Source organism: Bos indicus, chromosome 12 (assembly GCF_029378745.1).
Source record: "Bos indicus isolate NIAB-ARS_2022 breed Sahiwal x Tharparkar chromosome 12, NIAB-ARS_B.indTharparkar_mat_pri_1.0, whole genome shotgun sequence".
In the NCBI taxonomy this organism is placed as follows: Eukaryota; Metazoa; Chordata; class Mammalia; order Artiodactyla; family Bovidae; genus Bos; species Bos indicus.
Window position 1 is genome coordinate 11,885,433 of NC_091771.1, and position 25,353 is coordinate 11,910,785.

Here is a 25,353-nt window from a genome sequence, read left to right on the forward strand (position 1 = left end):
AAACAAACCTATCTATAAAAATAGAAACAGAATCACATACATAGAGGATAGACTGGAGCGGGGAGGAGGGAAGGGGAGGAGGGGTGGAGAAGGGGGGGAAGGGGTGAACTGGGAGTTCAGGATCAGCAAATGCAAGCTGGTATGTATAGAATGGGTAAACAGCAAGTCCTACTGCACAGCCCAGAGAACTGTATTCAACAGCCTGTGACAAACCAGAATAAAAAAGAGTATGAAAAAGAACGTACATAATACATATAACGGAGTCACTTTTCTGTACAACAGTGATTAATACAACATTGTAAGTCAACTATACGTCAACTTAAAAAAAAAAGAATCAGGTAAAACCAGGCCATTCTTCATTTACAATTCTTTCACAATGATAAAACTGAAAGGAACCTCTAACCAATTAAAAACTGGCATATAGTACACCCATAAGAAACTTCTCATATATCACATCCATCTCTGTTAGCTTCAACTCTAATTCAGGCATTTTTCTTACGAAACCAAACTCCTTCATTTAGCAGCAACCTTACACCTATGTCTACTAAGAGACTTAATATATCCTTGTATAAAGGGAAGATGCTCAAACTGTCCATTTTTTCAAGGACTTTACAACCTGTAATAAACCATAATGGAAAAGAACATGAAAAAGAATGTATACATACATATATATATATATATATGCATACACACACACATACGCATTTCTGAATCACTTTGCTGTATAGCAGAAACTAACACAACATTGTAAATCAACTGTATTTCAGTAAAATACATACGAAAAAAATCCCCACATACCTGAGGGGCATGATCTACTTATCAATGAAATGTAAAGAACAGTTGCCTGGAAACATACATTGACTGCTTTTAAGTACACTGAGTTTATTATGTATTTGAATTGATAATAAGAAAATTTTACTTAAACAATAATAAAATTAAAATTTTAACTTAAAAAGAGTAGAAGGAGATGTTAGAACAATGATTGGTATAACATGACAATTTCAGAAACAAAATGTTCATGGTTTCTCTGGGCATTTAGGTAATTGGAATTTTCAAAATTCAAAGCTCTATACCATATGTACTCAATCATTCTTTAAATCAACCCTGTGATGTAGTAAGTAGTATCATCCCCATCATCAAACGAAGAAAATATGGTTGAGTAATCTACCCAAGATCCAGCAGCTAATAAGTAGTGGATCTGACATTTAAAGGCAAGTTTTTTGACTTTAAAGTCTACACCCTTATCCATAACCATGCTCATAAAACCTAAAATTAGATAATTCATTCTAATATTTCAAAGGGGATGAGTGCAGTTATTAGTGATCTAGAATAGTACTGTCTAGCAGAACATTCTACAGTGATGGAAATATTCTTTATGCTATTGGCGTGCCATGGCCATTTGAAATAAAACTGAGCAACTGAATTTTTAAATTTGCTTTAATGTGGCTAGTGCTACTACACTGAGCAGTGAAGTCCCAGAATTCCAAAGGTGCTAAACACACTGCATGGTTAAGGCAGATGCCACAATAAGAGATTACAAATCCTACAAGCCACTAGACAGCTAACCAGTTAAGCACATGCTATATTACAATCCCAAGGGGGCCAGAAATACCTAGGATTCTCTACAAAACCTATGGAACTAAAATATATTTGGCCTCCTCTTGTAGTTGGAGAAGGAAATGGCAACCTACTCTAATATTCCTGCCTGGGAAATCCCACGGACAGAGGAGCCTCGTGGGCTTCAGTCAACGGGTTCATTGAAAGTTGGACACGACTTAGCGGCTAAACCACCACCACCACCCCTTTTAGTAGGGGCTTTAAATAGTCACCTTTGGCTGAATCTAAAAGGAAAAAGAATCCCCAAACTGGCTCCACAGGAGGAAAATGGAGAGACAGCCCAAATGCCTGGTTCTTAAGGTGTGGTCCCAGACCAACAGCATCAGCATCACTTGAGTACTTCAGACATGTAAATTCTAATTTCCATCCCAGAATCACTGGCTCGGCAATCTGTAAGTTAACAAGCCCTCCAGATGATCCTGAAAAGTGTTGACATCTGAGAACCATTTTATAAGGAAATTTGGAAATAAACAGTGAGAAAAAGCCAAAAATATCCAACTCTGCTCAAGCAGGTGTCAAAAATGCCTTAAAAAGAGAGTAACTGAAGGCAACAGGCTTGTGCTGGCCTCACTCTTACCATTTCCTTAATCACTTGGATTTCTTCACTTTTGACAAGTGGTTTCATGTAATGGAAAAAGAACATGGTTAAGAATTCTGGCCCCAGCCACTGCTGTGTCGTGCTTCCAATAACAGGGGGTTCTGCCAAGGCGATGATTCTGAAGGAGGGGTGAACAGGAAAAATCGATCTAAAAGGGAAAAAAAAGCTTTTTAAGCATAACTTTTTGTGTCAGAAATTAGGTCACAGTAGCTAAAGCCTAGGCAATAATAAGACTATGGTACAGATAAAGCTATTACCCAAAGAACAAGCTCTGGAAAAACAAAGGTCAGGACATTCTAAAAACCTAAGATTAAAACAAAAGAATTACCAAAGGTTAATATGTGATGTACCATGTCAACTGATGAAACTCCATCGCTGGCATGATTCGCTGTTTTGGAAAACATGAATCCATGTTTTTGGATATGTTGTTATACCTACAATAAATTTACATAGTCCCTTGAAGAAAAAAGTGAAGGTGAAAGTCACTCAGTCGTGTTCGACTCTTTGTGACCCCATGGAAGATACAGTCCATGAAATTCTCCAGACCAGAATACTGGAGTGGGTAGCCTTTCCCTTCTCCAAGGGATCTTCCCAACCCAGGGATTGAACCCAGGTCTCCTGCATTGCAGGCAGATTCTTTACCAGCTGAACCACAAGGGAAGCCCAGTAGTCCCTTGAAACATAACCCCAAACAGTTCATATTCATTACATAGGTCCCCTGTCTTTGTTCAAAATCTCCTGTCTTGCAAGGAACTTCTATGTCAGTCATAGAAAGACCAAGAAACACTACTCAGGATGAAGAGACTTTTTACAATGCAGAAAATTTAAGTAGCATAGGGGATCAGATTAAAACTTAAATTTGGATTGGCAATAAGAATACTTAGGTCTTTAAAGGTGGAGAAAAGTGAACTTCCATGTAATTCACTCTTTTGTCATTTAATAGGAAACAATGTGATTTTTAAAGTGATCTCTTTGATAAGTCCCTGTTAGGGAATCTGAAGATGTAAATATAAGATAAGATTTCCCATGGTTTATGAAATGAACTTGAGTAGTTTCAGAAGGAGCTAGAAACCCTTTATCATGATCTAATCATGAGTAATATCAGTTCTTATCAATTCTCAAAACTGTAGTGCAAATAGACCTTTTGCGGGTTATATCATCCTTGCTGAGAAAGGAGAAATGAAACTCAAACACCCGCCAAGATCTTCAGAAAAATAAAAATAAAGGGACCTAAATGGCATTTCTTCATTGCCACCAACTATTATGATAGAACTCAGGAGTTCTGTGGTTGGGCAGCGAGAATATCAGGAGATAAGAAGTGTGTAGAGAGAATCAGGTAAATACTCGGAAGATTAAATATCAGAAAAAGTCCCCCCAATACAACAGGAAGCTTCACTGAGTCCCTGACAGTATGATTTAGAATTTTAGAGGGCCACAGCATCATTTGTAAGCCAGGGAAAAGCAGTTTATAGGAATGGTCATATGAAACATCTGGGTGAGTTCATAAAAGCTACTAAATACCATTTCATTTCGCTAGGTAGGGTCAGGGGGAGAGACTTATTTATAGATATTCAAGCATAGCATGGCAATGATCTGTCCAAAGGAGTTGTACTAGAAAGAGAAAAGGATAACAACACAGATAATGACTTGAGAGTCCTAAGGATGGCACGATCACTCAGGATTGCTAGAAACTACAGTCACACAACAAAACCTGGACAGAAAAAATTCTATGATCTGAAAAGAGAAGATTATTCCATTTTCCACTTCTGTTAAAGTGGTTTGCCATAATCCAGAAAGTCTGCCTCAGGGCCCAGCAACAGATGTTGGATTCATCTTTGATCCTCTTCTCTCCTAGCTGGGACAAAAGAAGGTGGGAGAGACAGAGCCTGCTTATTTGTGCTTTGCTCAGAATTAAAGCTGCAGATGTAGTTTTCCACTCAAGATGGTGAGGGACACTAAAGTAGGGAAAAAACAAAACCAAAACCCAACAAGCAAGGGGAATTTCAATTGCCATCCTTAAACCAACAGGCAAAGAAGCAAGTGCCCCAGGTAACTGTAGATTCAGGCCTAGGAGTACAACTAACATGAAAGCAAGCAGGCTGGTTTTAACTTAAACATGAAGATGGTCACTGCTTATGAGGTACACTGTGGCTTGCTTTTTGGTATGGACTCCAGCAGACTGGCTTCCCCGGTGGTGCTAGTGGTAAAGAACCTGCCTGCTGACGCAGGAGACATAACAAACGCAGGTTCTGTCCCTGGGTTGGGAAGATCCCCTGCAGGAGGAAATAGCAACAACCCACTCCAGTAATCCTGCCGAGAAACTTCCATGGACAGAGAAGCCTGGTGGGCTACAGACCATGGGGTCACAGAGTCTGACACAGCTGAGCATGCGCACACATACATATATGTACACACACACACACACACACACACACACTCTAGCAGGGTACCCAAGTGAGCGGGCCAAACTTAAAGGGGGCAGTTTCTGATGATAGCTGATGTGTCAGGAAAATAAGTATTAATATAAGCTGACTATAAAAATAGCCAACTGCTAAATAACAGGAAGAGAAGGACCTGTTTGCTTGTTAAGTTCTCCACAAAGGCTTCCTTACATATAAACAGGTCATATGGAAAGTTGTTTTCTGATGATGTTACATTCTCTGAGTCTGAAAGTTAGAGAGCAGAGCACGCCTGAGGACGGGCCATGTACTTCCAGATGTGATATGACATGCATGCGTGTGTGCTAAGTCTCTTCAGTCATGACCGACTCTGTGCGATCCTGTGGACGGTAGCCCACCAGGCTCCTCTGTCCATGGAATTCTCAGGCAAGAAGACTGGAGTGGATTTCCATGCCCTTCTATAGGGAATGTTCAAACCCAGGGATCAAACCCACATCTCTTACGTCTCCTGAATTGCGAGTGGATTCTTTACCGCTAGTGTTACGTGGGAAGCCCCGTGATCTGACATACTGGTGGGTAACAGAAAGGCTGAAGAAGTAATAAATAATTGAGAATTAGGAAACATGCACTAGGAAAATTTTAAATCAAGGTTATCTTCAATTTTACTAGAATTTAACAACAAATAACAATTGAAACTAAAGATATGGATTAACTTCAGATAAATAGATATCATTTCATAAAGATTAAAAAACTTGAAAGCAGAAAGATCTTTTACAAAGGCTTAAAATATTGGGGCCAATGTTTGTTTGGGGGCATAAGTAAAAGTTTTTAGAAAGTAAAATACTTTCCAATGCTTCTCAACAATAAAAAGGAAATTAATTATTGGTATACAACAACAGGGAATATCTCAAAATAATTATGCTGAGAGGCCAGACCCAAAGAACACATACTGTGCAAATACATTTATATAAAGCTCTAGAAAAACGCATATAGAAAATTTTCTATAAAGAAAGCTGAGCGCCGAAGAATTGATGCTTTTGAACTGTGGTGTTGGAGAAGACTCTTGAGAATCCCTTGGACTGCAAGGAGCTCCAACCAGTCCATCCTAAAGGAAATCAGTCCTGAATATTCACTGGAAGGACTGAGACTGAAGCTGAAACTCCAATACTTTGGCCACCTGATGCAAAGAGCTGACTCATTGGAAAAGATCCTGATGCTGGGAAAGATTGAAGGCAGGAGGAGAAGGGGACGACAGAGGATGAGATGGTTGGATGGCATCACCAACTCAACGGACATGAGTCTGAGTAAACTCTAGGAGTTGGTGATGGACAGGGAGGCCTGCCATCCATGGGGTCACAAAGAGTCAGACACAACGGAGCAACTGAACTGAACTGAGAAAATGCACGTTATATAGACTAACAGGGAGCAGTTTCCTGGGGTGAGAGAGGGTGGTGAGAAGGATTAAAAAGGGGTCAGACAGGACTTTGGAGATCATGGAGGTATTTACTATCGTGATTGTGGTGACAGTTTCATAGGTGTATAAAATGTAAAAAATTATCAAACTGTACACTGTAAATATATATTTGTATATTTGAATTACAAAGCTATTAATAAAACCAAAACTTCAATAAGTTTCTATCTTCTGACAGAAATTATATGCTACATTTCTGTCAAATGTGTATGTTAAAGAACTTGAAACAATAACATAGAAGGTTTTTATAAAGATATTAATCATGAACTGAAAAAGGATTTTGTAACTGGCCTTTCACACTGTAATACTAATGTTCCAACTCAGAACCTGGAGGTTATGCAAGTCTGTACACAGTCCCCATTTCTCCTGCTTTGCAATGTAGCAAAGCAAATTCCTACTTCATCTTTATCCCACACAATGTCTAATGTGACAGATAAGTAAATAGTTAAATAGATAAATGTATTGCTGTTGTTAATAACCATCACTGCAAGAAACTTTTTGAAGACCTTTGTTGGCAAGGACAAAACAAAGATAAGTGATAAGTAAGAATAATGGTTTTTCATTAAGAGCAGAGCAGCTAGTCTAAATCTGGTCTTGAATGAGTTTTTGAGAGAAGGTGCATTCTTGTATCAAATATGTGATACATTTGTGTATAAGAAGACAAAAGTAATACATAGAATAATAAGTAATATGGCTTCCCTCGTGGTTCAATGGTAAAGAATTCACCTGCAATGCAGGAGGCTGCCTGCAATGCATTGGATCCCTGGGTCGGGAAGATCCCCTGGAGAAAGAAGTGGTAACCCACTACAGTATTCTTGCCTGGGAAACCCCATGGACAGAGAAGCCTGGCAGGTTACAGTCCATGGGGTGCAAAGACTTGGACACAACTTCATGACTAAACCACCACTGCACAGACCCTTCATGAGCACAGAGTTTAGAACTTTTACTTGACCATAAAAATGTTTAGGATTATTTTTCAAAATCAGAATTTGCTTACGGCACTTTGTTTTGAGAACCAAACACAGAGACTTGGGCATAAAATCCTGGATCTAACTTGAATTTTGTTAAAAATGTACACAGACTAATTTTCCAGAAAAGAGATCCTGAGGTTTCTAGGGGAAGTGGGAGAGAATGCTCAATCCTAACTACCTTCAAACGTGAGTAAGAGTAAAATCTAACAGATTGAGGATTGTGCCCAATGTCCACTTACAGTCCATAAGTAATTAATAGAAGCTGGAAGATTATCAACTCTCTTCAATGTTTAATCATAATCAATATAAAAAATATTCAATAAAAATACAAAAACATTAGAGCATGTATAATTACAACTGAGACTAGGCCTCTAATCTTTATTGCTTTCCTGGGATAACCAGAAGCCTATTTTTGGTAAAATAAACTATTGGTAATTCACAGAGGTTCTCACCCACCTTCATCTAGGCTCTGACCAGCAGCAGGAAGGGACACATTTAGAAGCCTGTAGTATTTGTACTCCTCCTTTCCCCAAAGAAATTTTTCTCATCAAAGGAAATAGTTCTATTTTGGTCCTTACTTCCTGTAGGAAATGCTGGCATGGTGTCTGGTGAGCACGGCCATCACGTTATTTCTAACCCCAATGTCCACAGGATTCCAGGTGTCCTGCACTAGAAGGGACGGCTCTAGCATTTATTTAGCTATTTCTAAAGGAACTTTAGCTATGTCATTAGCTGCAAAGAATACCTGCAGAGCACTACAGAAACGATTGAGGTATATGGTGAAATTAGAACACAAAGAAGGTCAGCAGAGGAGTCGAATATAATTGTACCGAAACTGGGTTTCATACGATGAAGTTGAAAGGCTTGGTAGCTCACTGCTAGTAGCTGATAATTATGAGGCTCTATGTTATCAGACTTGTCATTAAGAGCAAAGTAGTCTTAATTAGTAGGTTCATAAAAGGAAACATTGCTAGCTCAGAAAGTCATCGAAAACTGGATGAATAGAATCACTTTACCTTGAGTTTTCTAGAAGTTGTTCTGGGTTAAGATTTATTTGTGATTCCAAAACATTTACCAAGTGTTCTACTATGTATCAGATACTGTGACATTTGAAACAAAGGATGAAGTATAGGGCATTAGAGGGTCCGGACTACATTACAGTCCTCGATTCCAGTTTTTTCCTAAGACCCAAGTGCATCCTCTCCCTTTCCTTTGAACACCAAACTCCTTTTTGTGACAATTTAAGGTTGTTCTTTTGTTGCTGTTACTTGTAACTGAAGGATTCCTGCAGAACACAAATATGAAAATTGTTCCTGTCTGAAAGCCAAAATGTATCTAAATTTACCAAACTGGGTCTAGAAGCAAAGTAGCCTAAATCTGACTTCCTTTCACTCTACCTTTGATCATTTTCTCTATCTCAAATGCCCCACAAGGAAACAAAGTATTAATAGCTGAGTTTATTTAAAGATGAAGAGAAATAATAATCACTTTGCTGCACTTCAGTTCCATGCTTAGGTATGAATGAAAGAATAGAAGATTTGAGCCATGAGTTTCTAATTTATAGTTCAGATGCTAATGCCAAGAGTGACATACAAGTAACATGACAACGGGTCACATTACTTACAAGAACCACTCATGAAACAAATTAATTTTCTCCCAGGACACAAATTTCCCACTTTTCATGCTATGCTATTTCCTTTTGGTGGAGCTGCCCACACTCAACCAAATGAAAACATCCTGGACAGATACAGTCAAGTGGCTGAAAGGAAGAATCTAATCTACTATAACCCTAAAGGACAACATATTTATTCTAAGAAAATAGTGTGTTTCTCCGGTTAAAAAAAGGAGGAACACTAATAAGGAAAGGAACCAGGCTGTCAGCTGGCAGAAATACTTTGGATAGAAAGGAGAATTCATTTTGAGACAACTCGCCTCTGAAAAGTTAATAAAGTCCTGATAAATTGATAGAATGTAAGAGAAAGAAAGAGAAGTTCAGCCCAGGAGGCTCAACACCTAACTGATGATATATACAGAAGAGACACCAGCGGAAACAGAGCGTGAGAGTGGAGAGGGGTGATGTGTACGCTGTGCGTATGGAGAGCAACACGTCCAAATCAGGGCTAGTCAGAACACGCCACGGGAGGAGGAGGAAACGGACAGAAGATGAAACTGACAGGGTTCCTGATGTGCCTGAATGTGCTGAGAGGAGATACAGACAACAGGCAAAGTGCCTCTACAAATCTAAGAGCATAGACATTATATCAAGCGCTTTTTCCAACCACAACAGTATGAAACTAGAATCAATTACATGAAGAGAAACAGGGCCTTCCCTGGAGGCGCAGGGAAGTGCGAGTGGGTGAGAATCTGCCTGCCAATGCAGGGGACACGGGTTCCACCCCTGGGCTGGGAAGACTGCACCTGCCACGGGGCGACTAAGCCTGCACTCCACAAGAGAAGCCACCTCAATGAGAAGTCTCTGCACTGCCAACCAGAGGGCAGGCCCTGCTCACTGCGACTGGGGAAAGTCCACCCGCAGCGACAAAGGCCCACTGCAGCCATAAACTAACTAACTGAAAAAAGAAATGGGAAAACACAAACACGTGGACACTAACCAACACGCTGCTAAAAAACCCCATGGATCAATGAAGAAACGGAAGACGAAACCAGACAATATCTCAAGACAAACTGATAATAAAAACAGCTTTCCAGCATCTATATGAGGCAGCAAAAGCAGTTCTAAGAGGGAAGTTCATAGCAATACAAACCTACCCCAAGAAACAGGAAAATTCTCAAACCTATGTTACCATCTAACAGAATTAGAAAAAGAACAAAAGCCTGAAGTCAGTAGAAAGAAAGGAAAAAAAAATCAGAGACAGAAAAAGTAGACACCAAAAACTAATTGAAAAGATCAATGAAACTGAGAGTGGTCTTTTTTTTTCCCTTAATGATAAACAAAACGGATAAGCCTTTAGTCAGACTCATCTGAGGGGAAAAAAAAAGAGGACCCGAATAAGCCAAATAAGTAATGAAAGAGAAGTTACAACCAATATCGCAGAGGTTAAAAAAACATAAGAGAGTACTATGAACAGCTACATGCCAACAGATTAGATAATGAGAATAAATGGATAAACTGGATAAATTCCAAGACTGAATCAGGAAGAAATAGACAATCTGAACAGACTGATCACTAGTAGTGAAACTGAATTAGTATTCAAAACACTCCCAAGCAAGTATAGGATCGGATGGCTTCACAGGGAAATTCTATCAAACATATAAAGAAGGGCTAATAACTATTCTTTTCTAACTACCCCAAAAAATTAAAGATAAGGGAACTCAAATGTGTTCTACAAGGCCATCATCACCCTTATACCAAAACCAAACTAAGACAGTACAAAAAAGAATATTAGATGCTAAAATAAATGCAAAAATTGACAAAATAATAACAAACCAAATTCAATACAGAATAATGTGAATATAGATGCAAATTTTTTTGACAAAATAATAACAAACCAAATTCAACAATATATAAACAGGATTATATACCATTATCAAGCAGGATTTATTTCAGGGATGCAAGGATGATTAAATATCCACAAATCAATCAATGTGATATATCACATCAAGAAAAATAAGGTTAGAAATCACATGATCATCTTAATAGATGCAGAAAAAGCATTTGACAAAATTCAACATCCATGTATGATAAAAAAAACTCTCATCAAAATTGGTATAGAGGAGACACATCTCAACATAATAAAGGCCATTTATGACAACCCAGAGCAAACACTAACAAAACAAAAAGGCCACCTATGGAATGGGAGAAGGTATTTGCAAATGATATGTCTGATTAGGGATTAATATCCACAATACACAAACAGTTCATACAGCTTAATACCAAAACCAAGCCAAACCAAACAACCTGACTGAAAAGTGGCAGAAGTTGTGAATAAGTATTTTCCTAAACAAGTTTTACAGATGGCCAAAAGGTACCTGAAAAGAATGCTCAACATGGCTAATCATTAGAGAAATGGAAATCAGAACTACAGTGCCATACCCTCTCACACCTGTCTGACTGCCTATCACCAAAAAGAGCACAAACAACAAGTGTTGGTGAGGATGTGGAGAAGAGGGAACCCTAGCACACTGTTGGTGGAATGTAAATTGGGGTTGCCTCTATGGAAAACCATATGGAGGCTCCTCAAAAAAAAAAAAGCAAACTAAAATGGAACTACCATACGATCCAGCAATTCTACTCCTAAGTGTATAATCCAAGAAAATGAAAACACTGATTTGAAAAGATACATGGACCTCAATGTTCACAGCAACATTAATTACAGTAGACACAATATGGAAACAACCCAAGTGCTCATCAACAGATGAATGGATACAGAAGATGTGGCACATATACACTGGAATACTATTCTGTGTAAAAAGAATGAAATACTGTCATTTGCAGCAATGTGAATGAATCTAGAGAATATTATGCTAGGTGCAATAAGTTAGACAAAGACAAATGCTGTATGTTTTCACTTGTGGAATTAAAACAAACAAACGAAACATGAGAACAAGTGAATACAGCAGACACAGGGAACAAACTAGTGGTTACCAGCCGTGAGAGAAGTGGAGAGGAGCAAGACAGAAACAGAAGATGAAAATGTACAAACTGCTATGTATAAAGTAAGCTACAAAGATACATTGTACAATCTATAGAAACACTGAATCACTATGTTGTAACCTGAAAATAATATTACAAATCAACTATATTTCAATTAATACACACACACACACACACACACAAATATTTGTATATAACTGGATACTTACTAGTTGTCTTAAAAATAAAAAGTCAAGCCAAATTGGAAAACTTATTTTTTTGGTGCAAATAAAGTATAAACTTGTATGTGCCAACTTTTTAAAGAAACTCGCCTTCACTAATAAGTTTCTGTGAGGTAAAAGAGATCCAACCAGTCAATCCTAAAGGAAATCAGTCCTGAATATTCATTGGAAGGACTGATGCTGAAGCCGAAACTCCAATACTTTGGCCAGTTAATGTGAAGAACTGACTCATTTGAAAAGACCCTGATGCTGTGGAAGATTGAAGGCGGGAGGAGAAGGGGACGACAGAGAATGAGATGGTTGGATGTCATCACCAACTCAATGGACATGAGTTTGAGTAAGCTCCGGGGGTTGGTGATGGACAGGGAAGCCTGGCATCCTGCAGTCCATGGTGTCGCAAAGAGTCGGACATGACTGAGCGACTGAACTGAACGGAACAAGAAAAAAAGACAAGAAGGTAACTTCTTTATCTGTGTTCCCACAGCATTATGTAGAGATCTTTATTGTAATATTTAAAAGCTGCATTTTAATTTTTTATTTATATATTTGCTGCTCTTCATATGTAGGCAATTACTAACTTTAGGAAAAACAGAACATACGTAAAAAGAGAAACATAACTGTAGTCTACTGAATGACTCAGCAGTGTACAGTTCTCGCGCCATTATAATAATGCAAACACTGAATGACATTGTAAACAAAATTATTACCTAATATTTAGGAAGAATGGGAGATAGGAAGTATGCATGTGTAGTGGGAAGGGGGATGGTGGAAGAAATATAAACTATAATTTTCCATAGTAGGAAATCAATGGGCAGTGCCCAACACTGAAAAATAAATCCAGAAATGTCAATAAAAGTATATTATTTAGTGACATGGAAGTAAATATCAAAAGAAACAGCTCAGAGTTGAAAGTGGTCATCTCTGAGAAATAGGCAACAGGAAAGTGTCCCAGGACACATAACAGAGGACCGGTATTTGAAAAACTGTCTGGCTCAAGTTTTATGCATATTTAACAATAATTAAAAAAAAATTTTTTTTAAATAAGTGAAGGAAATAAGCAGCGCTATGATCTGTCTCCACCGGTTTCAGAGTGACTTCTGGAGACAGAACTGAGCCTGGTTTCATTCACGGGAATGATGAAAATCAAGGGTGATGAAGACAGGACGCTTTGGGAAAGAAGCACTACCAATCAGTCCGAGTCAAATCCTGAATGTGAAGCCTGGGGCCACTTCGTTCCTGACAGTGTGTTCATTTGTAAAACTGCTTGTGACCATGAGGAGAACTTGGGCTCCTTCCACAGAAAAGGGCTGCCGTTTCCTGGATGTTTGGTGAGCAGACAATGCCCTTCGAGTCCTGAGGGAAACCAATGGGCAGCCCTGCTGGGAGCTGTTGCCCAGCTGCTCTGATTCATCTCCCTGAAAATGCAAGTGCTCCCTGATAGGTGAGTCACATGCAAATAAGGTACAGTCGTTTAATGTCATAATCCCAAGGTATGATATATGAGAGGGCTCTTTATAAGTTGCCTCCCTCAACACTCAACCAAACTACTTACTGGCTAGAAGAATCTGAGGATAGGCAATAGCCGTGTAATCAAGCAAATTTTTACAGAGATAATAAGATTAAATATTTTCTCTCTACGAAAAAATTCCAAGGATAAAACATAAACACAATAAGAAACACACATAATTAGCATTTGCTGGATTTCATTGTTTTAAATATGGCAGCAAGTCCTTTAGGGGAAGGAGTGGCTTCAATCAAGTAAGATTCAATTAAGTGACTGGGAATTCCCAAAGTACTAATAATAATCTCTAATTACGTGAAGATATCCATGGAAATGTAATGAGGCAGAAAATTACTTATAATTGCTAGATCTCTTCTAAAGGAAAGCATAGTATGCAGCTGAAAGAAATATTTTCTTCGAAACTTCTTAATTTGAAGATTTTAGGGAGCTAGGCATGAACCCTGGGTATAGCGGGGAGCAGGCTGCCCCTCACGATCAGCAGGGACAGCCAATCTCATCTACAAACAATAAGTGCTGGTAAGGATGTGGACAAAAGAAAACCCTCTACACTGTTGCTGAGAATGTACACTGATACAGCCGTTACGGAGAACGGCATGAAGATTCCTTTAAAAACTGGGAATAAATCTACCATATGACCCAGCAACCCCACGACTGGGCACATACCCTGAGAAAGCCACAATTCTAAAAGACACATGCACCCCAACGTTGACTGCAGCACTATTTACAACAGCCAAGACATGGAAACAACCCTAGATGTCCATCTACAGATGAATGGATAAAGAAGATGTGGTACATACATACAGTGGAATATTACTCAGCTATAAAAAAGAGCAAATTTGAGCCAGTTCTAGTGAGGTGGATGAACCTAGAGCCTATTACACAGATTGAAGTCACAAAGAGAGAAATAAATATCGTGTATTAACACACATACATGAAATTTAGAAAAATGGTATTGATGAACCTATTTGCAGGGAAGGAATGGAGATGCAGATGCAGAGGCGAATCGGTGGGACAAGGAGAGAATGTGATGAATGGAGAAAGTAGCATCAATACATATACTCTCGCATGTGTAAAATAGATAGCTGGTGAGAAGCTGCTGTGTAATACAGGGAGCCCAGTCTGGTGCTCTGTGATGACCTAGATGGGTGGGATGAGGCTTGAGTGGGAGGGAGGCTCAAAAGAGAGGGCATATGTGTAACATTATGGCTGACTCAGACTTCCCTGGTGGCTCACATGGTAAAGCATCAGCCTACAATGCGGAAGACCCGGGTTCAATCCCTGGGTTGGGAAGATCCCCTGGAGAAGGGAATGGCAACCCACTCCAGTACTCTTGCCTGGAAAATCTCGAGTGGAGGAGCGTGGTAGGCTATACAGTCCATGCGGATGCAAAGAGTCGGGCACAACTGAGCGACTTCACTTCACTTCTTCATGGCTGATTGACATTGTTGTACAGCAGAAACCAACACAACATTGTAAAGCAATTTTCCTCCAATTAAAAAGTAAATTTAAAAGAATTTTCAAACCCATAGGAAATTTGAAAGAATAGAATGTGAACACCCAAATATCCTTCACCTACATTTCACCAACTGTTAAGACTTCACCACTTTGTGTTCTTGCTCTCCCTTGCTCTTTGTTTCTATGTGGTACATTTGAATCCATTCATCACATCTTCTTTACCCTGAAACGTTTGGAAGTAACTTGAAGGCATCTTTTTATGTTATCCCTTAGATATTTCAGAATATGGCTCCTAGGAATAGAAATGTTCTCCTTTGTAAAACAATAAACAGAAAACTCAATTAAGAAGTCAGGAAGCCAGAAGGAGGAGCTCTCATGCCCTGTGACAGACAATAGCAGGGTCAACAGGAAGAAGAAAACCTTCCTTTGCTTGCCTGGCAAGAGCTCAGCCAATGGAGATGGTTAGGCTGCCAGGAATAGAATGAAAAGCACCACACTTCCAACCCTCAACTCCACCAATGCACTCTCTGTTCATTATAGCTCTTCCGACTTTCTTTTTCCCTTTTAGATGAGTCCTTCCTCCTCTTCTTGCTGCATAAGGACTTGCATGTAGCTCCCCATGGTTAGAGACCCCTTAAATAAACCCATTTTTGTTGGAGAAACAACTGGAGGTCTATTTGTTTTAGGCTAACACCTTCATAAACACAATACCATTATGAAACCTAAGAAAACTGACATTAATTCAATAACATGTAAACTTTCTCAACTGTCCCAAAATGTCTTTCATAGCTATTTTCATTTGATCTTCTGATCCAGGATCCAATACATTGAATTTGGTGGCCACAGTTCTGGAAGAAATGTTTAAATAAGACACAAAGGGCACTCCTGCATCAGGTGACAAACCCCAGAAGTAACTGATCACTTTCTTGGCGGGTAGGCACAGTTAAGCGTGAGACCCTTTTTGTTTTTTCCTAAATGATACAAAATTTGGGGCCAAAATTGAACTGCTCGGACAACAGAAGAGGGATTATCTTCTCAAAGCTAATGCTCTTATAAGATGTTTAAACACTTCCATAAAAGCAGGCTGAAAGTACAGAGTACATGTGTTAGTTGCTAAGTCGTGTCCAACTCTTCGTGGCCCCCTGCCAGGCTCCTCTGCACATGGGATTCTCCAGGCAAGAATACTGGAGTGGGTTGCCATTTCCTTCTCCAGGGGATCTTCCTGACCCAGGGATCAAACCTGGGTCCTCCTGCATTGTAGGCAGATTCTTTACTGTCTGAGCCACCAGGGAAGCCCTACAGAGTACATCTTGGAGAGCAAACTCAAGCCTTAAAAAGTGTGCAAATAAGATCTTGTCTAGGACACCAAATTAGTAAGCCATTCAAAGTGATCTTGGTTTGAGCCTAGGTTTAGAAGAATAATTTTTAAAGACGTGCACTTGACAATAAGAGTAAGAGTAGTATACCCCGTTACCTCTGCTGCAGCTGCTCATCAGACATTTGCAGCTCCTCCTTCAAGCGCAAGTACCTGTCTTCTCTCAGCAGCCTGGAGCCATCATAGAGGCTTAGCTCCCGATCATGGATCAGCCTAATGGACAGGAGAAGGCCAGGAAACAAATGAGTCAGTTTAAATGTTGAAGCTATTAGAGGTATAGTCAGTCAGTTAATATTTTAGCCATTTCTATTATTACTGACAATTGAGTCTGTTTTGTTAAATGCACTTTTTGATATTTTAAGTTAGCTAGTACCATTATACTTGGCAAAAACAGTTGGTTTCTGTACTGGAGGGCAGTAGTCACGGTTACTAGATGTGAACAGGGAGGACAAAGAGGAGGAGAAGGAGCTGGAAAGGGGAAGGAGGAGGGAAATGAAAAGCAACAGCTGAATGAGTGATTCAGCATAACCACAAGGTAGATATTAATGAACGAGGCAATTGGCACATACTCCCTTGAATCTAAGGTAATACTTTAAGACATAGTATTATCAAAATAGTTCTATCTTTGCAATTACAGGATTTAGAATATCTAAAATCTTTACAAGGAAATAACTAGTGATATTCCAGATACCAACTATGATGGAACCTAGCCGTCCACGGCACAAATAGCATTGTCTTCCAGATGCTGCAGAGCTTACAGAGTGCTGTTCTAGATCCTACAGCAGCCACTAAGGTTTCCTGATGTCCACTGTGCAACTGCCCCGCAGACTTCTGCCCAGTGAACACTGAGGAGAGGGGAGACTGCACACTGCAGAGCTCAGCAGCACGAGCAGTGGAGCCACCCAGGTGTGGATGCGAGCCCCAGCCCTGGACCTTATCCGCTGAATGCCTGGGGAGGGGAGAACTGACCCACCTGCCTAAAATTTTATCTTGTATAAAACTAGGGCAGTAACACCAACCTCACAGTATTGCTGTGAAAATTACATAGCTAATGTAAGGCAGGTGCTGAACATAGCTGTTCTCAATCTTAGCTGCACATTAGAATCTACTGGGAGCAGGTTAAAAATACCAATGTTCAGGACTCACCCTGGATCAATTACATCAGAATTTGAGGAGGTGGAGACCAGGCATCAGTCATTTCTAAGCCTCACTCCCATAAGGAGATTCCACAGCTGAGACTCTGAGAAACCCTGGCTTAGCACAAGGCCTCGCACAGATTAAGAACTCAATGGTAGCTGCTGCTGCTGTTACTACTACTTGGCCACATGGGCAAGAAAGAGCTAATAAAAGGAGGCAGCAGGCACTATTTCATTTGTGTTTGCATTTGTCTGTTTAGAAGAGGGAAAAACTGTAAATACATGGAATGTTTATGATAAATCACTGGAAGGTTGTGGTTATGACTTTTAAACATTCTCAAGCTGAATCAGGATTAACAGTGTTTTTAGAATCTTTAATTGTACTTGGTACCTGCATCTCATCAAGGACAAAAAAACTGACTACTCAGTTCAGGAACTGGATTATTCCACTTATTTGAAATTTCCCAACAAGTTAAAATTTAGAGTTAAAAGTTCAAAACAAGTGATAGAATCAAGATGTAACAAACAAACAAACAAACAAAAATAGTATCATTAATCTCCCAAAGTGACACAAGATGGGACTATTTTCCGTGAAAGTTACATATGAAGTCTTAACATAAAAGAGAAGTTAACTATGAATGGGTGGAGATTTGCCCTACCTAAGCTGAAATAAGAAACATGGTTGACACAAATGTTGAAGTCTGTAAACACAAAGTGAACTTCAACCTATATAATCAAAGAGCCATTATACATTTTACATAAGGAACTATATTTTCTCGCTCAAAAACAAATTCCAAGAATGTATCAACCAATAACGTAGATCTACGACTGAAAAAGGAGTTTGTAAACAGTGAAGCTTTGACTCTGACATATACAGAAACTTCAATTGTGACTTATTGCATAGATCAATCAACATACATATAAAGTCTCAAAACTACTACTGAAAAATTTGCCTTTTTCAGCTCCTACACAGAGAATTTTGCTATGGCGCTGGCTTTTCCCAAAATGTTCATTACTCCAAGTTCTACTCTACTGTGTTTACAACAATAAACACATCTGCTGTTATACTTGGATATAGAATTAGAAATTCCTTGAGAATTATATAATCCAGTTTAAATTAGAAGATTGAGAAAGCTTTCTGTGACTCATAACTGACCTCTGTAACACAGCAAGTGTCCCGGCATTGACTCTGTGAATGCCATCCAGGAGAACCAGCTTTCCTTCCAGAGCAGCGTTTACAAGGGGCGAGGACCGCCAGGCAGTGTCTCCATTGGGAAGCGTGTACCTCTGCTGTAGCAGATCACGTGCTGTCATATCCTGAAACCGGTCCCAACACCCACCAGAGAAAATACAGAATTAATTTTTAAGACATGGACAATAGCTTATTTAGCCTTAGAGTTACCTCTATCTGAACGTAATATTCCATACAATAACTGGGAAGTCATCTTCTCCAATCCATCAAAGAGAAAGATATTCAGAATCTTTTCTTGGTTATCTGAACTTTTTTCCTATTACTCACCCACATAATATAGTGAGGGCTTTTTTTCCTCTTTTTTATTTAGAATTTTCTTCTTCTTCTGAAATGTTTACTTGGTACCTACGCAGATGATGGCAGTTAACTTCTACAGAACTTCAATGGAATTTTACTCAATCAGCTTTACTTGTGAAAGGGCCAAAATGTATGACTTCCTTTTTAAGAATCAGAGGCCATATAAACTCATTAGGAGGAGATGCTCTATTAATGATGTGCGTTTTTTGGCAGTTGAGTTTTCCTGAAAAGCCATGCTAGGAATCACCTCAGCGACTCACATTTAAAGAGACTTGAAAATGGAGGAAACTGAGAAGAGTCACCAGATGAGGAACAGGACCTGACAGGCAATAGCACAGCGCTTACAAGAAAACACGGTGCTAGTGTTTCAGCAACAACAGTGCGGGCATAAGATATCCACCTACTATACAATGATTGGGGTGTGACAATATGAACATCTTCTCCTCACATGTGTTAACACTGAAGGTAACAGTTTCTTTTCTGTTATGGAGTGTGCACAGTCGTGTCTGACTCTTTGTGACCCCATGGATTGTAGCCCTCCAGGCTCCTCTGTCCAAGGGATTCTCCAGGCAAGAATACTGAAGTGGCCATTCCCTTCTCCAGGGGATCTTTCCAACTCAGGGACTGAATCCAGGTCTCCTGCATTGCTGGCTGATTCTTTACCATCTGAGCCACCACGGGAGCCCTTTCTGTTATTGGCTTCAGATAAATTCTGTGTCACTTACATCAAACAAAGCTAAACATTTACAGTCAATCTTAGCCAAAAATTTAAAAGCTTCTGTAAATTCTTTGATACCCAACTCTAGTTTCAAGATGACAGAAAATGAATGAATTTGTTTATATTCATGACAGCAAAAAATCTGTATTGAAATCAAGATTGAAATGCCTCGACCATCAATTTCCTCATTATCAAAAAAGTACTGACTTAGTATACATTAGCTTATAATGAATCAACAACACTTGAGAAACAATAATATTCAAGCTGATAAAATAAAAATTCACATTTTTTAGGCAAGAAAAGAAAAATTTAAACATAAACGTTCTCTTCCTATTTGGCTCTCCTCCCTCTCCTCTAGTGTGCATTTTTGCAACCACTTTATGCATTAACCAGACTTCCCTCATGGCAGAAAGGCCTATTCAATCATAAAGATCAATTTTCCTTCTTCTGGGACCATCCACGTAACTTCTCAGAAGACAGCATTCCTTTCTAAATCCTGAAAGGGGTTCCAATGACCTACTACTCACCTTGTATGTACAGACATCTCTGGTGTCTTTAGGTACAACTTTAGGTACAAAGCCAAGATATAATTTTCCTTAAAGACAGTGATTGGTGCAAAACAGACTAAGGAGATACTGGGCTACACCTAATAGAAGCTCTTGGCTTAATTAATGTAATGACCGCATTCATGTTACTAGCTATATTTCTTACACTCTATTTTATAAGATTATTGCTTCTTGCATGGCCAAATGTGTGACTAAGCCTCAGATAAAAATTAATGACATTAGGTGCCTTGATACGATCAGTCAAATATATAGTTCTATAAAACCAATGACTGTAATAGTGTGATTCTAGATATGGGAAGAAGCAGCAAAAGAGAACCATTTCCTTTCCAAAGAGTCAGACACAATTGAGAGACTAAGTACAGCACAACATATAAAATGTATAACAAAAGAATATAAATTAAAAGGTGGGATACCTTCTTCACGTTACCTCCTCTCTGAATACTTCTGTGTGCATGCATGCTCAGTCACTTCAGTCTGTCTGACTCTTGTGACCCCACGGACTGTAGCCCTTCATGGTCCTCTGTCCATGGGACTCTCCAGGCAAGAATACTGGAGTGGGTTGCCATGCCCTCCTCCAGGGGCTGTTCACCACCCAGGGACCAAACCTGCTTCTCTTAACATCCCCTGCTCTGGCAGGCAGGTTCTTCACCACTAGAGCCACCTGGGAAGCCCCAGAGAAGGCCGCTTCTTGCCTGCAGAAATGCCTAAAGGAAGTTAAAGAAATGGTTGGGGATTAACCGTGAAAAATCTCAGCTTCATACTGAAAACCGAGGGTATGCTGACCCAACTCCTGAGTCTCTTGTGTGGGCCCAGGAAGAGGAGATGAGGAATGTGACTGTGGCATTAGAGGTTCAGACTCCAGTGGAACTGAGGTGAGCAACTGGTAACATTTTTTATTTTTTTTTAATTTTGACAGAGAAAATTCCTTACTCTCACACCAACCACATCCTTAATCACTGTTTTGTGAAAGATACAAAACAGCACAACTTCATTTTGTAGTCATGAATGATTCATATTTTGTTAATTCATACAATGTCTACAATACGTGCCTCATTCAAACAAGTAAACATTTACTAATAAAGATCATGAGAAAGACAACCAATACGTAGGGCTCCTTTTTTCCAACTTAGCAGCTGTCAGCCTTTTACTGACTGAAGTAAACTGAAATTAATGGCTTGCTGCTACACAACACGGGGAAGGCAATGGCACCCCAGTCCAGTACTCTGGCCTGGAAAATCCCATGGACGGAGGAGCCTGGTGGGCTGCAGTCCATGGGGTCGCTAAGAGTCGGACACGACTGAGCAACTTCACTTTCACTTTTCACTTTCATGCGTTGGAGAAGGAAATGGCAACCCACTCCAGTGTTCTTGCCTGGAGAATCCCGGGGACGGGGGAGCCTGGTGGGCTGCCGTCTATGGGGTCTCACAGAGTCAGACACGACTGAGGCGACTGAGCAGCAGCAGCAGCTACACAGCAAGCAGTAACAGATCAACAAGAGTTCAAAGTTACTACTGCCAGCCACAACAACAGACCAGAACAGTCTCCCTCCCTTCACTCTTCCGAGGAGCAGAGAACAGAAAACACCTGGCATTTCCGAACACAGCAGCTCAGTCCAGGTTTACCCCTAAGGTCTCCGCAAACTATTATGAGAAAAGGAGCCATTCTTCATTTCTACTGTACCTGTGTACTGAAATTAAAAAAAAACCCTAAGGGGGGAAAGTATTCTCTTTAATAAAAGTAGTTGGTTTTCATAATTAAGATCCTGGAGAAAAAGAGAGAGGATTGAGAGAAAAGACAGAATTCCAGCTTTTTCTTAAAAAGATAATTGCCCCCACTTCCCTTAATATTAGTTATAATAAGAAATTATTTTCAATTGTGAGTTATTTTCCACTGTATGACAGTACAAGCACACCAAAGTAAAACTGAATTTTCACAGAACTGAACCTAATCAAGTTTAATAAACAGAATTTTTTCAGAACAGTCTGAAATGGGTCAGTAACATGATCTCAATATTAAGTTAATTTTTAAAACAGAGTAACAGCTTTTTCAAGTGTTTCTGTCTACAGCATTTGGATTTAGTACCATGAAGCTGTTTTAATATCTTTATTTATTTTAAAACATATGGCAACATGGAATTGTTAGAAAATATGTCATTTTCTTATTCTTCTTGCTTACACACATATCCATAAAGCTTACATATTCTGCTTGCATACATATCCATAAAGCAAGCAAAAACAAAATTTTAAAAAGAAATATGCTTACTCCATATGAGCATTTTGAAAGCACACTAATAAAAACAAAGAACAATGAATGTCCCAATTTTTGCATATATTTTTCTTATTCTTGAAACCTTTGAACTTAAGAGAATAAAAATAGCACTAATGATATCATAAGAGGCCAAACCATTTCCTCTTTCTGTGTTTCCTTAAAAATTTAAAAATAACAGGACATGAAAACTAGTTCCTTTAGAACACTATTGTCTAGCCTTAAACACCTCACCCCTTCATTCAGATCCCTGGAAAACATCTATATATGTCTTAAGATTCTGTGTCATTATGAATTTTGCTCCTGTGACTTGCAATAGAGAAACTCTACTAAAAATAAAAATGTCCTATTACAATGAGAAGCATAGCTGCACAAAATGTACCAGAATGTAGACTTGAACCCTAAAGCAATTATAAATGCTTTTAGGACCTCTGAATGCTATGCATTAATTTTTCTGAGATTCCCTTGAGAAACCTGGATATAGGCAGGTAGTTTGATAAATAACTTCAAAAAAGTGGTTGTGTGATCAGTGACTAGAATAAGACTAGAATTTGTTTTCCAAGGTACAATATCATTCAGAAAAACAAATGAATATAGTAAATTTTTAGTGAATAAAGAAATTTCAGCTACCTCTCTAAATATGAATGTTTTGTAAGAAAGTAAAATTTTATATTATAAAGCATATATAATTTTTCTGGCAGAAAATGTCAATGGTTATGGCAAAATTATGATATTGAAATATATACAAACTATGACCTCAACTAGATTAAAAAATACACCTTTCTACCATATTTATGAACCCCAAAGAGTTTCAGAAGCAAGCAGGCTTCCAAACATATGTATAATACATTATAAAATTTAAAATAAGTTGTTAAAGAAACCTAAACAAGAGAAGGTGAAACCAAGAAAGGTAAAGATGACCCACAAAACATATAAGAAGAATCTAAAATGTGAATCTAATCTAATTTCTAACACACAAAAACACTGACATTAAAAAAAGTTATATATTAATAAGCTTTAATTCTACAGCATTGACACCAAAAAAGCAGCAGAACTACAGTTCTTGATGATGAGACTAACAGAAATTTGTTTCATGGTCTATCATATAAAGAATAGTGTGAAAACCACTGAGGTACCATTTCACGCCAGTCAGAATGGCTGCAATCCATAAGTCTACAAGCAATAAATGCTGGAGAGGGTGTGGAGAAAAGGGAACCCTCTTACACTGTTGGTGGGAATGCAAACTAGTACAGCCACTATGGAGAACAGTGTGGAGATTCCTTAAAAAACTGGAAATAGAACTGCCTTATGATCCAGCCATCCCACTGCTGGGCATACACACTGAGGAAACCAGAAGGGAAAGAGACACGTGTACCCCAATGTTCATCTCAGCACTGTTTATAATAGCCAGGACATGGAAGCAACCTAGATGCCCATCAGCAGATGAATGGATAAGAAAGCTGTGGTACATATACACAATGGAGTATTACTCAGCCATTAAAAAGAATACATTTGAATCAGTTCTAATGAGGTGGATGAAACTGGAGCCTGTTATACAGAGTGAAGTAAGCCAGAAAGAAAAACATCAATACAGTATACTAATGCATATATATGGAATTTAGAAAGATGGTAACAATAACCCTGTATACGAGACAGCAAAAGAGACACTGATGTATAGAACAGTCTTTTGGACTCTGTGGGAGAGGGAGAGGGTGGGATGATTTGGGAGAATGGCATTGAAATACATATAATATCATATATGGAACGAGTCGCCAGTCCAGGTTCGATGCACGATACCGGATGCTTGGGGCTGGTGCACTGGGACGACCCAGAGAGATGGTATGGGGAGGGAGGAGGGAGGAGGGTTCAGGATGGGGAACACGTGTATACATGTGGTGGATTCATTTTGATATTTGGCAAAACCAATACAATATTGTAAAGTTTAAAAATAAAATAAAAAAAAATAAAGAAAGAATAGTGTGTTAAGGAGTTAAAAATAGAAGTAACAATAATTACAGCAGCTAATACTTATGGAGGGTTTTACTAGGCAAGAAGTAATTCACATAAATTAACTCATGTCCTCCTTATAATCTTAAAGGATAGGTAAAATTATTGCCTTAATTTTACCCAATCAAGGACACACAATTAATAAGCCAAGGAGCCAGGTTGTCCCCAAGAATATTATTACGACAGATACAGCAACAAATTAAAGTAAAAGAAATTCCATAGAGAGAGAGCCAGTCTGGATTAATCAACCCATGTACACGGTGTAGTGCTAATAAGGAAGGTACCACTGCACACCATTCAGGCTACCCTCCACAAATGCTGCCTCAACCAACCTCTTTGGCAAGAATTAGTAACTACTGATGTTACTGCTCCATGAAATGACCCCTAAAGCAGCCAGTCTCTATTGTTGTTTAAAGATATCTTTAAACGTGTATATAAAAGATTGAGATGAAACTGCTTTAGCTATAGTTAAGAGTAATTATATCTCTAGGTGAATATTATTCTTTATTTTCTTATTCCTGAATTAAAAACATAAGCCATTGGCATCTAATTTTTTTTGACTGGGGGAAGTAAGTATTATTAGTTATTATTTTTTTTATAAGAAATTTGCTGGAATTTTGTAGTCTTTCTAGGTCTACTTCAAATAAGTTTTGCTTATCTGAAAAAACTTACCTTACTAGAAAATATCCTGCCAGTAGTATAAATACTAAGAAAATCTGGGATTTAAGGAAATAAAGGAATACAGCAAAACTAACTGATGTAAATCATTAACTTTGCAATAAGGGATTAATTATGTCCATAACAATTAGGGTCAGAATACTGCATAAATACTGCATACACACATAATATTAATAATTTTTAGGTCCCA

At 38.8% G+C, this 25,353-nt stretch overlaps 1 protein-coding gene across 7 annotated transcripts in view; it reads right to left on the reverse strand.

Annotated features, from left to right (window-relative positions):
• The window catches only part of VWA8 (von Willebrand factor A domain containing 8), a 400,893-nt gene that overhangs the window by 280,822 nt on the left and 94,718 nt on the right, over window positions 1-25,353 (reverse strand). For all 7 annotated transcript variants that reach the window (XM_070800011.1, XM_070800010.1, XM_070800013.1 and 4 more), the window contains exons 13-15: window positions 18,537-18,697; window positions 16,344-16,457; window positions 2,195-2,363 (exon numbers count right to left, since the gene is read on the reverse strand). In XM_070800011.1, the coding sequence (XP_070656112.1) occupies window positions 2,195-2,363; window positions 16,344-16,457; window positions 18,537-18,697 (444 nt within the window). The remainder of the gene's footprint in view (window positions 1-2,194; window positions 2,364-16,343; window positions 16,458-18,536; window positions 18,698-25,353) is intronic.